This window comes from Carassius carassius, chromosome 36 (assembly GCF_963082965.1).
Source record: "Carassius carassius chromosome 36, fCarCar2.1, whole genome shotgun sequence".
NCBI classification, from domain to species: domain Eukaryota; kingdom Metazoa; phylum Chordata; class Actinopteri; order Cypriniformes; family Cyprinidae; genus Carassius; species Carassius carassius.
The window spans coordinates 3,152,367-3,171,109 of record NC_081790.1 but is presented as its reverse complement, the minus strand read 5'-3'; the positions used below and the strand labels follow the sequence as shown (position 1 = coordinate 3,171,109).

Sequence of the window (18,743 nt, the reverse complement as noted above, 5' to 3'; positions counted from 1 at the left end):
TGTAGAAAGTATAACTTCTCAGACAGTTGCAATAGAGTTGAAGTTAGAGTTTTAAAGGTATAAAGTTAATGTTTCCTGTGGTAAATGTGTTAATATTGATATAGAGCGACTCTAGAGTTACTGTACAGTTGAGAGAGTTGTATTTACATTTAGGTAAATGTATATGAAAGTGGAAATTAATGTTCACTGATAGAGCAGCACTAGTTATACTGCAGAATCAAGAGTAAAGAGATTATCACTTATATAGAGTGACTGTAGAGTTACTGCACTCTTGAGAGGGTTGTATTTAGCAATGATAATGTTAGGAGCGTGTTTACTGTGATTGAGCACCAATAGGTTTACTGCAGAATTGAGAAAAGAGAGTTAAAATATATTAATATAGAGCAACTGTAGAGTTACTGTACAGTTAAGAGACTTTTATTTAGAGTTACTGTAGAAGTAGGAGGTTGAAAAGTTAACATTTAATGCGATAACGAATCAGTACTTACTATAGAGTTTGAAGTGTGGAAAAAAATAATATTTATTAATGTAGAGTTACAGTAGAGTAACAGTGAAACTCAAAGGGGGTTGATAGAGGTGCTCTACCTTGTTGACTGGTTTCTCTGGAGTCGTCACCGTAGGCTCTGGCTGGAGCTGTTTGCTCTTCTTAGATGGAGTTCGTTTAATCTTCGGGGAATGAAATTTCATCAATTTCATTGTGAAAGAGGAGAGGTGAGACTTCTGGGATTCTAGAAAACAACAAAACAAAGGATACGTTCAGAAAACAAGCAAACAAAATGAATAAAAGTAGTGATGCTTTTCATCAAAAAATCTTTTGTCACAGACCAAAAAAAACTCCAGACAATTCAGTAAATTAATTCTGGTTTCATCTCTGACAAACTCACAGCAGTATTTCGGTTATCACAGAGATGACAGATATGTTTAGAGAGACGATCTTTCACTGAAAGAGGAGGGTGGGATATTTACAGCCTGCAATCAATGTAAGATCAGAGTCATTTTATATAATCAACACAATTTAACTATACAAATAAACATACACAAGCCTCGCTGGTGATAAACATCACCAAAAAAAAACGTTCTCCCACAGGCAATTACATAAACTAGAATCCCGTCTGTGGGGTTTTATCATAAGTGGATTTTTATGGGCCATAATTATAGAGAGAAAGAGAGAGAGACACTGCGCACATAAGCAGCTGGTGTATTTCTGAATTTATCTCCCTGTTCAAAGAAAGATCTTCTGTTAAGAAATACTCTCATGTGTGATGCTCGATTCCCATTCACCCACAGACACAAACTAAGCAGCACAGCTCATTCAGAAATCGTTATGATTATGACATCACAGCAAATGAGGTGATTAACATAAGACTGCCCAGATTTACACAACAATAACGCAGTATTTAGAAACTTAAGCCCATTGTGAAAAATAACAGTAAGAAGTATGGCACTTTGTAGAGTTCATCTAATCATAATAAAGGTCGAAATCTTAAAGGTACAGCAGCAAAACACTGTTAAAAAGTGTGTAATTTCCAGCATTAACAAACAAAATAGTCAAAGAGTGTGGAATATGGTGTTAAGGAAATCCATTTATAACTGTATTGTGCAAGAAACCTAGACTGACATTCAAAAAAATTCAGGAAGAATTTTTTTTTTTTAAGTGTGTGTTTAAGTGTGTGCTTACGGAGAACCCACTGTCATACAAACTTTCTCAAAACACATGCATGCACATTTGACCTCTTGAGAAAAAAACACTAGACACAGAAGTGCGTGTGATTCTGGGGGGCAAAAATGCAGGAAATGACATGCCATGTGTGTGTTTTGGTGTGTATATTGACAGCCATTGTTGCAGAAAAGGGCTCTGCCTTTCCATTCAATGCGTGCTCAGAACAATGCCTTCTGGGTAAAACGGAAAAGTCACATTGTAACTAACATGGGTGGAGCCATTATGCTCTAATACACACACATACAACTCTTAATTACCCTTACACATACACACACACGCATGGTGGGTGTATTAAGGACTGTAGTCTGACAGAAAAAGCAGTGGAGCGTGGGTAATGTAGTATTCTAACAGTAATCCCAGCTAAATCCATACTACAGATCCATATTACATACCAGCACTCACCAGTTAATCTCTACAACACAACACTGAGTGTGTCACACAAAGTTAATGTAGTTATGACTCAATTCAAATGGATGATTTTACATGCAGTGATGACTAACAATCTCTATTATTATAGCATCACTGATACACTATAAAGTTTTTGTAATTAGTTTTTTTTAGTTTCCATTGTCATTTAATACCTGCGATTAGATTTGGAAAGATGCAAAGATAATGGAAGGTCTAATTGAAATGCATTATGGGTAACCCTGATGCTTTAAGTCTGAATAAGTGACTGTCCATTAAATTCCACTAAATGCAGAGTATTTCAACAGTCAGGCTAAAGCACTGCTCTGAAAGTTCAACTGTGTCACACTTTCCTCGCTCATTCTGCCTCGGGTAGTGTCTTTAATGGAAAGCTGATGATATAGATTGGCAAAAAGCATCAGAGGGAAGCATCAGATAGTAGCTACGTCCTTCAAACCATGTCCACTGCAGACTAATGGACACACGTGTCTGAACACACGGGCAGTCGCTAGAAAAATTAATTCAGGAATAGGAAGCCACAGCCAAATCCTGCATCACTTCCTGTCCAGTGACCCCTCAGCAGAGAACTGCATTCCCCGATCTCCGGTTCAAGGTATGTTTCAGCACGTAAGAATGAAAGTATGCACACACACACATACAATTACTCCAAACTCATGTCACCTGCAGGTCACAGCCACCACTTCCTGCTTTGGCTTCAGACCTACCCATCAACTTCCTGTCTGGCTCCAGCGAACAGGAGCACTTCCTGTGCTGCCCATCCTCTTTACAACAAAGAGCACTGAACTCTGAAACATGGAGTCTTGGATAAAACAAACACACACACACACACACACACACACACACACACACACACACACACACACACCTATCTCACATTATACATAATGAAATTGGTAAGTGCTTGTTTTTGTTTGTTAAATCACAAACTTAAAAAAAAAACACAAATTACAGTCAAAATGATTAGGTCTATGCTGATATAGAACAGTGTTTATTTTTTAGATTTCTTTTAGATTGTTTTAGATTTTTTGCTTTCTAAGCAAAAATTATTACTAGTAATCAAATTTAAAGCAACTCATTTCAATAAAGCCCTAAATATAAGATTTAAATATTAGTAGCAGTATTAAAGTTGTTTGCCTTTGAAGCTATTCCATAATGGATACAGATTCAATATTCAATAAATACCAACATTTAGTAAAAATAAAAAAACTACTAGACTAAAAATTATATTTACATAACTAATATTAATATTTTATTATTAATCCAAGTACAAAAGTCCTTTAAAGTATGTTCTAATAAGAACTGTTTCTTAAAGTTTAATAAACAAACAAATATAATACCAATATGTATACATACAATACAATACAATACAATACAATAGATACACAATAATAATAATAATAATAATAAAACTAAAAAAATATTTAATATATCAATATGGTCACAAAAATATTCTGAATATTGTGATATTTAAAAATGATATACTATTCTGATTTTTTTTTTAAAGGCATGAATTTATGTCTATGACTGTGAAGCCTCTTTACTGTGAGTTTCAGAATCATAATTAGTGGGTGTAAAACCAATTAATTAGTTAAAAAGTGATAAAGATCCTGCAGGCAAGAATCAGAATCACTTGAGTCACATGAGGGTAAATTTGCACCATGTGTCCCTGGACCACAAAACCAGTCTAAAGTGTCAATTTTTCGAAATTGAGATGTACACATCATCTAAGAGCTGAATAAATAATCTTTCCATTGATGTATGGTTTATTAGGATCAGACAATATTTGGCTAAAATAAAATTATTAGAAAATCTGGAATCTGAGGATGCAACAAAATCAAAATACTGAGAAAATCATCTCTAAAATTGTCCAAATTAATTCTTAGCAATGCATATTACTAATCAAAAATTAGGTTTTAATATATTTACGGTAGGAAATGTACAAAATATCTTTATGGAACATGATCTTTACTTACCGTATTTTTCGGACTATAAGTCGCACCTGAGTATAAGTCGCATCAGTCCAAAAATACGTCATGATGAGGGAAAAAACACATAAGTCGCACCGGACTATAAGTCGCATTTATTTAGAACCAAGAGAAAACATTACCGTCTACAGCCGCCAGAGGGCGCTCTATGCTGCTCAGTGTAGGCTACAGGAGCACAGAGCAGTATAGAGCGCCCTCTCGCGGCTGTAGACGGTAATGTTTTCTCGGTTCATTTCTCTTAGTTCATTTCTCTTGGTTCATGTCAAATTAATTTTGATAAATAAGTCGCACCTGACTATAAGTCGCAGGACCAGCCAAACTATGAAAAAAGTGTGACTTATAGTCCGGAAAATATGGTAATATCCTAATGATTTTTGGCATAAAATAAAAATCAATAATACTGACCCATACAATGTTATTTTGGCTATTGCTACAAATGACTTAAGACTGGCTTTGTGCTCCAGGGTCACATATAACACGCTCTTGTGAGAATCTATCCACACAATCTGATAGGAAACGCTATCAAGCGAGTCATAAATGAGCAGCGAAGACGACAGGTGGAGGAGGAGGAGGAGGAGGAAGTGGGTCACTGGAGCAGACTTACTTAAGTGTGTGCTGCCAGCTGAATGACAGCAGACAGCACACAGAAGAGTCATATGAACACGCTTACTAACCAGGTTCAGAAGTGTGTGTGTGTGCGTGTGTGTCTGTACAGGATTTAGCTTGAAGTGACAGTTTGGTGCAAATGAAGAAGAAAAAAACACCTGTGGAAACAGTGATACACTTTATTCAGGATTCTTTGATGAATAGAAATTTCAAAAGAACAGGACATTTTTGAAATAGAAATGTTTTGTAAATTTAAAATACAATTTTACCGTCACTTCTGGTTAATTTAATGTGTTTTTACTGAAAAAAAAACTATTACTCTATTCTTATAAAACTTTTGAATGGTAGTGTATACAGTACATTCTGGTAGCTTATAAAATATTAGCCAGCACAACATTAATAATAATCAGAAATGTTTCTTGAGCAGCAAATCAGCATATTAGAATGATTTCTGAAGATCATGTGACACTGAAGACTGGAGGAATGATGCTTGCATCACAGGAATAAATTACATTTTAAAATATATATATATATAAAAAAAAAAAAAATTAATTGTAACAATATTCAAAATTTTACTGTTTAGTAATTTTTTTTTATCAAATAAAAGCTTTGGTGAGCATACAAGATTTCTTTCAAAAGCATAAAAACATGCATTATTCCAAACTTGTGGCTCTTTATGCTGCAATATGAAATAAATTACAACATGCATGTTAAAAATCTCGATTTTTTTTTTTAAATCGGTGTTTATCTGTATGACTCATCCATGATTAAACACACAGACATCATCCTCTGATCTAGAGTTCCACATTCCATCAAATACACACTGCGGTCCTGATCTATTTCTGCCCTTCTGCTTTACGCAATATCTCAAACATACACACACAGTCTCTGTTGTCATGGTGACATAAGCAAAGTGACACATGTGATTGACGTGTGTCAGCTGAAATTAACTCCCGTCACTAACATCTACAACACAAAACAAGCTCTTAAAGGAGCCACGGTCTACACATTAGAATTCCATTTCCTCTTCTTCCTCCAATTAAAATTCTACTAAAAGTTTCTTAGTCTAAATGTAGTTTTATATAAACAAATATAAAAAAAACAAATGTTATGTAGGCTGATACATGTTAACGTATTTAGCTATACATTATTATAACTAAAACCATAAATAAACATCTGGTTTACTTGAAATAAAATGGTAACTAAAATAAAATAAAATCTTTAAACTTTATTTCAGCTAGTTTTAGGCATGCAGACAGACAGACAGTTTCTGTTTGCTAAACACAGCATTACGCAGCCCGAGAGCCAATGACAGCGCAGCGATGAGAGAAATGCACGTGGATTATCATTTCCAAACGCAAAACACTCGTTATCCTTCACTTGCTCTCTCTCTCACACACACACACACACACCCTTCTCCAGTATCCTGTTCTCAAACACTGTTCCGGCTCTAAAATGTCTCTGTCTGGCCTTGGATGATATCTAATGGAATTTCCGGAAGTATTTGTCCCATTAATTTTCTCCAAGAGCATTAAAAAAACCCTAACCCTAAACTTCAATAAAGCACCATCTGCCTTGAACCAAAGCAACAGCACCGAGATTAATGATCATGATTCAAAACAATACCCTGCAGGTCAAAGATGAACATTCTCCAGTATTTACAGAAACAATGTATGATGATCATGATTTTTTTCCTTTATTAAACAGGCACATTCTAATAGGGAAAAAAAGCTGTATTAAAACTTTTTATTGTTTTGATGCTTTCATCTCGGACCCATTCATTTACATAAAAACCATCATGAAATCCAAATGAACTCATGTTTCTTGTCTTATTGTGAACAATTCATTAGTAAACATTATTTCAAATAAACACTTTGCAATGTTTTATCAAAATGCTCAACCGAACAACTTTCCTTTTCTGATGACATCACCAAGTCCACCTATTTTTAGCCCCTCCCCCTCAACCGCAAACTAAATTCTTCAATGCCACGCCCACTTTTCATAATCCAGTCAAAGGATCAAAATAAGTTCTTACATTTTTTCCCGTTTCACTCAGAATCACACTAGATTACGGATGTAAAACCGCTTACAAACGGAATTACAGATTAATCGTCTTTTAAGAGGGAATGAATAAACTACTAAATGTTACATTTAATCGAATCAGTCTCTTTCTTATACGTTTCACATTTTTCGCTCCTAGTGGAGAGCTCGGTTTCAGCATGAAACGTCTAAAACTTCAGGGTAAAACGATCATCTAAATCAGAGAGGAAGCTTCGATAGCACAATATGAACCCAGATGTTTGGCTTGAGTTACACAGAACCCAATCGCTGACAGTTTAATACGATCCGAGGTTCTGCCATCAGCTGTTCTCAATGTCCTATTTAGGACTTACAGACCTTGAATAGATGCTGGCACAGCCAAGGCCAAACATTCAAGAGCATGTTTCAATGATAAAGTAGGAAGTTAAATACAATGTTTCAGACAAAGGTATCAGAACTATTTGTCTGTAAAACCAAAACCTTTTCCTCTTTAGAGAAACTCTCCTCAATCCACTAAATGCCCTGAATCTTAAATATCCCACACGGATCAGTCCTTCTGAATGACCATCTCATTCATCTCCTGCACAACCTGACAGACTTTCTCTGCACGGCTGTTTCTGGACGCTGATCTCTGGGTTGGATCCACCCAGAGTTTGACTGGATGAAATGAGCACTTAGACAAAAGCCACACAACTGGAACGGGAAGGAATGTCCCTGGAATTTCTCATCAGAAGCTTCTGTATTCCCAGAAATACTCTCTTTGCTGGAGACTAACTTGCTTGCACATTTTTGAAAGAGAGTGATTAATATATTAATGCAACGCTAACAAAAATGATAAATATAACAGTCATTCTGTACCACGATATATTAAAATATCATAGCATTACAGTCTAGTACCATAACACAAGTGAGCAGAAACTCCAAAACATCCAAATCCAGATTTTGAAGAAGAATATGAATATCCAAACTTCAAGATAAGCAAACCGACTTCCAAGAACAGCCAAAACAGAGCCTGAACAATCAAAACGAATATGACAACATTTGTATCCTTCAATGTCCAAATTCCTTCTTCACAGTAAGAGTCATTAAAACCAAAATAGACATGTGACTAATGAAGTCTCAAAAGAGCAAGGTTGCACTTTACAAGTCAAATGCTAAGTCCATGCATTAATATTATACATTACACCTTTTACATCACAAAACAGAGTCTAATTGCATCCAAATAAGCTCTACAATTACTCTGATCAATTCAAATCTTTCCCGTATGGAATTTCAGCCCATCCGTTCTCACCTCGATCTGCTTCTCCTGTATAAAAATAGTCTGTCTCCTCTAGAAGAGGTTGGGTTCTCCGACTGCTATTCCCCATGTAGAACCTGGACGAGTTCTGCTTACTCAACTTAAGAACGGTTTTAGACTTTCTCCAGTCGTATTCACCTCAAACAGGGATCTTTGGAGGTGATATTGGACATTTTCTTCAAGACCACTGTCCATCCACATCCAGGTCACCGGTAGAAGTCAGAAATAAGCATCCAGGATCCGAGACATCACTCAGGGTCTGTGGTTAGTCACCCTCAGTTGATTATTATGACCCAGCCTGACTCAGACATCAAACCGTGTGCTGGAATCTAAAAATAAGCTCTGCTAGAACTGCAGAGAAGTCCCTAGTCTCAGAGTTCCGTGTGAGCCGGATGATGTCGGAATGCCAAAACATCCCGATTCCAAAAGGAACTATGGAGCAATGATGGTCTAGATCCTCAGATGAACAACTGCCTGACATGTGAGAAACGATCGATAAAGCCCATGGCATGGAAAAAAGTGCAAACTAAATTACACCCATCTGGAAAAAGACAATGGAAAACCGGTCAATACATTTTAAGCCTCCATTACAGGAGAAAAAAGCAGCAGACATCAGATAATACAGCTCAAATCAGAGCGGAGCGCTTGAGATTCTCAATCTCGCATCTATCCGTTCCGTACTTTATTCCCAAAAAGCCCTGCACGTCCACATACACACGCCAGCTTCTCTCAAACACACACACACACACACAGCGTGAGCACCGTCTAATTACTGAAGCTCAGGATAGTAAGAGCATGTTTTTCATTCTAGTAATCTACTGCACTCATTTCTCTAAAACCCCAAATTACAGTTTTGGGATGAAAAACAAGTGGCCAGAGACGACTTAAAATAATTCTGCACTTACCAACAACCAATCAGAATGTAGTACACTCCAACGAAACCAATCAGGATGTAGAGTTAGCGGATTCATTTAAAACTAATTTTATTACTTATTTATTCACAATGAAAAGTTGTAAATAAAACAAAGATTAAGAAAATACAATTTCATTGTTTCTACTTAAACTTTTCTCAATCCAATGTGTTACTTGCCATATCTTTGTCATTGTTTGTCAAATTTACTAGCAATTTCTGATTGAAAATGTTTTTTATAAAATAAAATTTCAGTGTAGACTGATTTGCACAATGTAGCTCAAATTATTTCCCACCGCCCCTCTAAAAAAACATCGCAATTATCACTTAATTCATAAACAATAAAACATAAAAAAATGTTGCAATTATTTATTTATTTTTCAATGGCAAAATGTAGCTCAAACTTATTTTGCCAAGAAAAAAATTATAAATACATAAAAATATACTCATTTATTTGAGTATATATTTAGGCCTATGTGTACTGTATAAAGCATTTTGCAAATAAACTGACAATTTTTTATTGCTAAATGTATCTTAATTTTATATTGCCAACAAAATGATCATGAATTTATACACACATAATATTATATATATATATATATATATATATATATATATATATATATATATATATATATATATATATATATATATATATATAATATACACACACAATTTCTCATCCTGCCAAGACATGCGCTAGTCTTAATCTGTCGTGTCTGAATTTCTCAGTAGTATGTTATCTCTCAGTTTACTGCTAGACTGTGTTTAAGACACAAGCATGTACATGTGAGCATTCACACACACACACACTTTGTTGTCTGGGATTTACATAGCAATGCAACTATTCATAAATAAACACACACACACCCGACCAAATGCATTACACATCCATGCGCACTTATAAATAATTGTGTTGTCAGGGATTTACATAGCGATGCAACTACTCAGAAATACACCCAAGACACCCACCGAATACATGACACATTATTAGAGTAGAGTTATTCTGAGAATATCACAACCTCTCCACCGATTCCTCAGAACTGCTCATATATACAGGGCACGTTAAAACCACCACATGGCTTCTGCAGAACACTTATTTTAAGTATTGAAGAAATTGTTTCTTGCAAAAAAGGAGAATTTTGTCATTATGTTCCGAAGCTTCCATGGAACATAAAGAGAGAAATGCTACAACAATGTTCTTTTTTAAAACTGTTTAAGAATAGAAATGTATGAAAATATCAAATAAATTGACGTCTCACAGTTGAAATTCTGACTTTTTTTTCAGAATTAAATCAAGTCAAAGTCAATTGTGAGTTTGTCTTATAATTTTTTGACTTTGTAACATTTTGAGATATAAACTGCCAAATATAGAGGCCCAATTCTGACTTTTTTTCTCACAATTGCGAGAGTTTATAGCATGCAATTCTGAGAGCAAAAAGTATCCATCGGGAAGACATAAGCGCATGATCCCAAGATTTATCACACGCTCATTTTTCTCCCCAAAGTTCATTTTCTCATTGTCATAAGGAAGCTGAGGGAGGTCAAATCAGCTTCCTGGGTTTGTTGAGCGCCACAGAGAAAGAGAGAGGCAGATAGAGGGAGGTTAGTTCAAAGCAGGTGACCGGCTTTAATATTTCTGCATGAATGACAGTGCCATTATGACATCTGGTCAGCGTATCCACAGCGACAGAGATACATGTTGATACCGGGAATTATGTCACACAGCATCAGTCTGGGCTAGCTTTAGATTTATCCCAAACGTCCATCGAATCGCCTGACCAACAGAACGCACAAAAGACAAACAGGCGACCCGGTAACCAAACACACAAACCTTCAAAACAAACAGAGCGGGTGTATTGGAGCGCATACATACCCGTCCCGTAGACTTCCTACAGGTCGCTACAAGACAGGACACAACGTGGACCTGAACAAAACATGCAAGGAATGCGGCTTCACAAAACCTCTCTGACTTGAATAAAACAGCCAAATTATGTCCGTATATTGTTCAAATGAGGTTCATTCTCAAATATGAAGCGCCCATACATGATGTGTAAGGCTCAAACACATTCAGTCCTGCTAAAATGTGCTTTTATTAGGTGTGTCACAAAGGAATGTTCAGGTGAGTAACGCCTCGGGATACACATTCTCACTTCCATTTCGCTGAGAAAACTCAGCTCGATTGCTAAGGAAATGCACAGTTATGGACCTAAACCAAAACCTTTTTTTGTTAACCATTCTAATTTTTATTATTTTTAAGAAATTCATATTTTATTCAGGGAAGATGCATTAAATTGACATATATAATGTTACAAAAGATTTGTATTTCCAAATAAATGCTGTTCTTTTGAACTTTCTATTTATCAAAGAATCATAAAAATGTATAACAGTTTCCACAAAAACAATAAGTAGCACAACTGATAATAATCAGAAATGTTTCTTGTGCAGTAAATCAGAATATTTTCATGATTTCTGAAGATCGTGTGTCACTGAAGACTGGAGGAATCATGCTGAAAATACAGCTGCGCATCACAGAAATAAATTTCAATTTAACATATATTCAAACAGACTGCAGTTTTTTAAGATATATTAATATTTCACAATGTTACTGTTTTTCCTGTATTTCTGAGTAATTAAATGCAGCCTTGGTGAGCAGAAGAAACTTCTTTCAGAAACAGTAAATTATCTCATTGACTGCAAACGAATAGTTAAAATAATAATAAAACTAAATATCTTATTTTATATTATAGCCCCTTCTTCAGGCACTTTGTGTACTAATTATTTATAGAATTTTACCAGTTTTCAATCTTTATATTAATCTGTCTATAACTGTTCAATCTCGAATTTCTAAAGGTGTTACAATTTATGGTAAGAAAGACAGATATAAATGCAAGAAAATGTTAATAAGTATTTTTGAATGCAACATTATTTGGAGATGATACCATCTGCTTCCAAAATCAATCCAATCAGCAGCCAATCATTTAAAATAACTGCACTGCTCAGTAATGATAAAGTTACTCGGACACTGCATTCTTCATTCTTCGTAACAGTCATTAACCGAAAATGAGCTTTTTATTACAGCAATATCCACTGAGCAACAACTAAACTTCCCCTGCAGCCTCACCCTAAACCCTGACCCGATCCGGGCTCCAGGACAGCTGTTTAGGGTGAGGTGGTCAGGGGGTTTGAGTTTCCTTCCCACCGCTGAAAGAAACCTCCTGTTGCTTTCCGTTACTAGACTCACCACAACCAGACAGACACATCTAGAGAGACAGAAAACACACACACACACACAGTCTCCAGCCTGTGTTTCTAAACTTAACATGCATCACGAAAGCATTCAACTTTGTCTTAAGAAAGCCAACAACACTGACAAATTCAACATATTGAATTCCGAAATAATGACAAATGCCTCTTTTTCAGCACGAGAAACATGACCAAGGCAATACTGTCACACCAAAAACATATCTGCATTTGGATACATGACATCCAGTCTTGCATTTAAAACTTGCTACTTAACATTTGTAAAATAAAGAAATCATTAAGAAATAATTTTACTACATAAAAACGATCAGGATTATTTAAGTAAAGATCAAATATAACAGTACATAGAATAAAACAGCACTGTGCATGAACTATTATGGTAGCTAATATACAAAAACGTTATTTGTCAACTGCTCTTTTAAGAATAATTTCACATGCATCTTAGTGTAAGAATATAAAATGCACACATGATGAACCCTTTAAATATTTTTTAAGACATGCTGTGCAACCTAATCACACAGTAAACAAGACTAAAATGCATGGAAATTAAATAAACTTGCATAACAGATTGCATTAAACTCATAACTTCTATTATCCCGGTCTCTGAAATCTAAAATCAGTCTGAGCATGAGATTGACAACAGCAGCAGGCTGGAGAGTCGCATGTGAGCAAGCGTTGATAAAGGCATCTTTAATCGCACGGACGGGCTTCTCTCGGTTGAACAGCACCGGGATGATCCCGTTTAAATGTCCCGTGCGACAGCGCGAGCTCTGGGTCCCCAGCGGGCGCTAGCGCGTGCTAAGGGAAACTGATTTATTCTATTATTTCTGAGTCGAAATACACATCAGAGAGCCATGCATTTAAAGCATACTTAAAGACGGCATTAAATGCATTGATTAAAGAGAGAGGAGCTGTTAAAGTGCGATCTAACCGGGCCTACAGACTCAACGGGCCGGTTCGCGCTTACCGTGCTTGCTTTCCATTTTCCCCGACATGATCGCTGCGCTGGCCGGAGCAAATCCTCAGTTTGGACAGTCACAGAAGGACAAAATAAGGGATTTAGACAGCTGTAATCCCGAGTTGTGTTCTTCAGCCACACATTTTGACGTCCGTGTGGCCGTAGATCCCTGGTAAAAAAGGGCAAGAATCCGTTCACATGCACACGCTGGCGACAGACGGTGAACGCTACTGCTGGGCTGTGTGTGTGTGTGTGTGTGTGTGTCGAGTCCCGTCCTAAGGATCCATCGGGATGCGAACACAGCGCCGCTCTCTGACTGGAATCACGAGCTACAGGGATGAAAGTGAGCTTGTTTGGTGTCAGATCGACGGGAACAATCGAGATAAAACACGTATTCTGTCATTGTTCTGTCATTCAAAAGAGCTTTTAGTTTCTTTGTTCCGTTGAGCACAAAATGAGATGTTTGTCAGAATATCCACACTGCTCTTTTCCATAGAGTGAAAGCGGATAAGGACTAAAGCTATTAAACTCTGAAAATAACAAATTAAAGCTAGTATAAAAACACACGGCTTCTTCTCTATACTCAAAACAGTCTTGACATTTATTCCTTAAAATGAATGGTATTTATTTTTATGTCACCATAAGCAAACCTGTATTAATTTGCTACTAGTCTCTCTTTGTTACTGGCTAGTGGTTTACTGATATGGGTTCTCAAATGCTGATGCAAAAACAGTATAGAAAGAACGTCAATAAATTGTTGATCTATACGTAATTTTGGCTATTTTATTGATAGAAAATGAGATGTACACATAGATACTATTTTTTACACTTTTATAGTAAATAACGATTACTATTAAGTGTTACTATCTAGTAACTTTTCATCTAATTTTTTCCCCTTGTGTTAAAAATACTTCCTAACATAAAGTAAAATAATACAATATCTACAATTATAAAAAAAAAACTACAATAAATTAAATTACTTCAAAGACATTAAAATAAATATAAAATAAAAACTCACTGAGGAACCTGAAGTCTGGCGATCTGCTGCCATCCAGTGGCTAAATTATAAAATCACAATATTATTCAAAATAAATATTTTAATTCAGGCACAGGTTTAATCATTTTCTTAGTGATATAACGTGAATAGCTGTTTAGACACTTTTTAATTAAAATTCCTAGCAAATGCTACAAACTCAATCATTTTTATTATGGTCAGTGACGTGTCTCTTTGTCAAATACAATAAATAAACAGGCCTATAGTAAATTAGAGAGAGTCTGTTTTATTAATTTTTCGATGCGAAATAATTTCACACAAAAGTGTTAAGTGTTTATAAGCTGAGAGACACTAATGAGGCTATTTTGTGGCGCTGCAATAACATCGTTCACCGCTAGATGGGGCGCTCGAATTCATTTCATTCATTCATTTATATTATTTATTATATTATTATATAATTGTGTGTTCTCTTTTTTATATACACTTCAATGTTCCTTTTAACAGAGAGAACTAAACTTCTCATCTAAAACAACATACATACCAGTTTGAAGCCTTTAGTTGTTCTGTTTAGTGATTATAGTACTTTGAGCTGAACATTAGGGAGTCAAATGCATTGCGGTGTCTGTCAGTGTGTGTGTCCATGTGGGGAGTGTGATCAGTTGCTGTCGATTTCTCAGCTGGAGTGTTTGCTAGGGTCTGTGGGAGATCAGAGCAGTGCAGCAGGGATCGTTTGATCCGCCTGACTGTCAGCGTGAAGGGAATCAAAATGTGTGAGAATCATAGAGATACAGACAGATGAAAATACTTCAGATGGAGGAATGTTTTGTCTTTCGACCTCCAGCATGGTGACATATTGACCGATGCTCACACATGTCCTCAAATACACAAGCAGAGAGAGTGAGAAAGGTCAAAGGTCATCCTCCTAACCTGCTCAATATCTTGCGCAAGAAATAGAATGATCTGTCAAGTGTGACACAAATACACACATACACGACACACACAGATGAGGTCAAGAAGAGACTCACTCTGCACAGCAGACTGCTTACACACTCGATTTCAACAGAGCTCTGCAGTCAAATAGATATACAAGTATACAAGTAAATGATCTTATTTTATTTACATATAGATTTGCTTATTAAACAGTGGAAAATGAACTGAAAACCAACTATAAAATATCTTAAATTGTGTGTGTGTGTGTAATACATATAATATATTGGGGGAAAAACCCTGCATTTAGCTTTTTTTTTTTTACTACGTTGCAAAAATTACAAATACTATACAAAATACATAAATTATCACACACACACAAACACACATATAGTTTGCTTATTGGTAAAAAATAACTTAATACAAAAATAAACTAAAAATTTATACATGCATGACATTTTATAACTGGGTTGCAAAATTGTTAATATTCTATAAAGTAAATCACAAATTAATCTTGCTATGCCTCTTTTTCAGTGAGACGAAATTAATTAATTATTTTAAAAAATATATCTTGTATTTTATTTTTTTAAAGCTTATTTTGTACCCATCTTTAGAAAGTGTCCTTTCGGGATGTTCTTGACCTCTCTGGATGTTTTCAGGGGTTTGTGTGTGTGTGTGTGTGTGTGTGTGAATGTTTCATTCATGTGCCAGTTGTTATATATGATGGCAAGAATAGGACATTAAGCTTGAATAAAATCAAAATAAAAGATGAAACAACTGCAGAGGCAAAATGGACAGAATGGCAAGAGTGAAGAGGATAAAGGGATGACATTTCAAGGAAAACAAAACGAGTAGAGAGAAACCCCAGGGGTGCAGGACAGGCCGAGAGAGAAGAAAGTGTGTTTTTATGGGTGTATTTGGGTTGAGGTTTGGCTGGAGGACAGGCAAATATCAAGGTGTTGGACCTGCTGTGATGGATGACACTTTTATCACACACACACACACACACACACACACACACACACACACACACACACACACACACACACACACACACACACACACACACACGCACACACCCACACACACACACACACACACACACACGCACAGACACACACACACACACACACACACACACACACACACACACACACACACACACACACACACACACACACACACACACGCACAGACACACACACACACACACACACACACACACACGCACAGACACACACACACACACACACACACACACACACACACGCACAGACACACACACACACACACACACACACACACACACACACACACACACACACACACGCACAGACACACACACACACACACACACACACACGCACAGACACACAGACACACACACACACACACACGCACAGACACACACACACACACACACACACACACACATACTCATACACTCCTGAAATTCATATCCTGATGAGAGTAATTAATTTTATAAAACATAAAACTTTGTTTGGAATGAAAACTATCATATTACTCACTGCACAGTTTATGTTTCAACAGTAGCATGATAGATTGTTGATATATGATATATTTAATGTAGCAAGTGGTGTTTATCATCTTGGAAATAAAAAAAAAAAAAGTTTTTTACAATCACTTTGTTACTATTTTCAGAACCTTGATGTCATTTTTCACAACTCTAGACACAAAACTCACAACCAATGATCAAAATGTACATTTTTCAAAACTCTAACCCTTTTCTCAATTGCTTGGATACAATACACATAAAACTTAGATCATTTGTTCATTCAACAAAAATCACCTGTTCAATATGACACAACTTAACATCAAAGTGCTACTATTTCAAAAGGCAATCCACACATTACATTTCAAATGAGTGTCTATTCATTTCCTCACAATGATCTAACTATCAATTGATACAACTGCTCAAAATGATAAGTAACTGTTGCATTACTCTTAATATGGAAACACACAAACAATCTTCCATGTTTACTGTAAATCATGAACGTTTCAAGATAACGAGATTCATTGTCACCAATTAGCGCGGAGCATGAACCAATTAGACTACAATATCCATGGATGTAGCCTTATATTTTATCATAATGCTTCATCAGACACTGTGTCTATGGCCCCAAATACTGTACCACGTTTTCAGACTATTTACAGTATTGACAGTACTGCACTGTATAGATGCAGGCCCTTGTAATTGCTTGTCCAATTCTGTCAACTCATTACTGATGATTGAGTGCACATTGTGGAAGAGTTGATTGGGATCCAATTGCAAGAGCATAGTGATATGCAACATGGAGCCAGCAGGTGATCCAGGTCACAATGGAGGTCAAACAGTGGTGGGAGGAAGACGTGTTGGTCAAAGGAATGGCAGGGGACAGGCCCCCCTTCTGAGAGGTGGTCGTGGGCCTCGTTTGAGAGGTGTGGGGGAACGTGGTAGAGGACTAGGCCACAAACCAAGACAGCGGCAACAGCATAGAGTGTCCAATGAAATTCGGGCAATAGTTGTAGACCATGTCATAAATCATGGCATGACAATGACTGAGGCGGCTACAATGATACAACCAAACCTCAGAAGGTCAACCGTGAAGATTAACCGGTAAGTTATCAGCATGCACTAAACATTATGCTACTCTCAATTGTCAAATGACTGCATACCAATGTGTATCACAGAACAGGTGATGTTTCAAGATGGCTGTTGTAAAAACATTCCCAAAAATTCTACATTGTACAGTAATCTCTAAATCTCTTTCTAAAATGTATTTTTAGAGGGTGACGGAGCTGGATGCACAGTGAATGTATCGGTTGCTTGTGTGTGGGTGATCTATAGTTATGTTTCAATGGTATTTCACAGTAAATTTGTGTTTTGAACAAATGATTGTGCAAGTGCAAGATTTCTTTAAAGATGTGAATGCGCAAGGCAATGTTTTGAACATTAGACAGCCTGTGTTACAAGTGATAACCGTTTTGAGTTTTGTGTCTAGAGTTGTGAAAAATGACATCAAGGTTCTGAAAATAGTAGCAAAGTGATTGTAAAAAACTGTAGTAATAATAATAAATAGTGTAGTGTTGGCTCCAAACATTTCTCACAATGAAAAATGTTTAAATGCAAACAATAAAGATAAACTAGATCTTAATAAAATAATTTAATAAAATAGCAGTTTAAAATCAATATAATAAAACAGTTTAAAAACTAAAAATGTAAATAAGTCACTTCTAAAAGATATTATTTATTTATAGTTTTTAGATAGTTTGTGATCAGACTAAAAGATTTTTGGATTTATCATTTATCAATTTAATTTAATTTATAAAATCTAAAACAGAAAACCAAAAGGACAAATGTCAGTGGGATTTTGCTGTATGTTAGTTCCAGTGAGTGAGCCAGCGATCGAGTCCAGAGAACGGCCACATCAGAGACACACAGAGGACGAGGACAGGCCTGCACTTTGATCCATACGCCTTAATGACATGAGAGAGAGAGACAGAGAGAGAGAGAGAGAGAGAGAGAGAGACAGAGAGAGACAGAGAGAGAGAGAGAGAGACAGAGAGAGAGAGAGAGAGACAGAGAGAGAGAGAGAGAGAGAGAGAGAGACAGAGA

At 36.2% G+C, this 18,743-nt stretch overlaps 1 protein-coding gene across 8 annotated transcripts in view; it reads right to left on the bottom strand.

Moving 5' to 3' along the window:
* LOC132116922 (rap guanine nucleotide exchange factor 1-like) overlaps positions 1 to 13,500 on the bottom strand; it is a 37,313-nt gene extending 23,813 nt beyond the window's left edge. For 2 of the 8 annotated variants that reach the window (XM_059525821.1, XM_059525822.1), the window contains exons 1-2: positions 8,069 to 8,285; positions 586 to 728 (exon numbers count right to left, since the gene is read on the bottom strand). In XM_059525821.1, coding sequence (XP_059381804.1) covers positions 586 to 728; positions 8,069 to 8,144 — 219 coding nt within the window. In that variant the 5' untranslated portion in view covers positions 8,145 to 8,285. Of the gene's footprint in view, positions 1 to 585; positions 729 to 8,068; positions 8,299 to 13,215 lie in introns of those variants that run through there. The other 6 variants (XM_059525817.1, XM_059525816.1, XM_059525815.1 and 3 more) reach the window with 6 other exon arrangements.
* Positions 13,501 to 18,743: the final 5,243 nt, after the last annotated feature.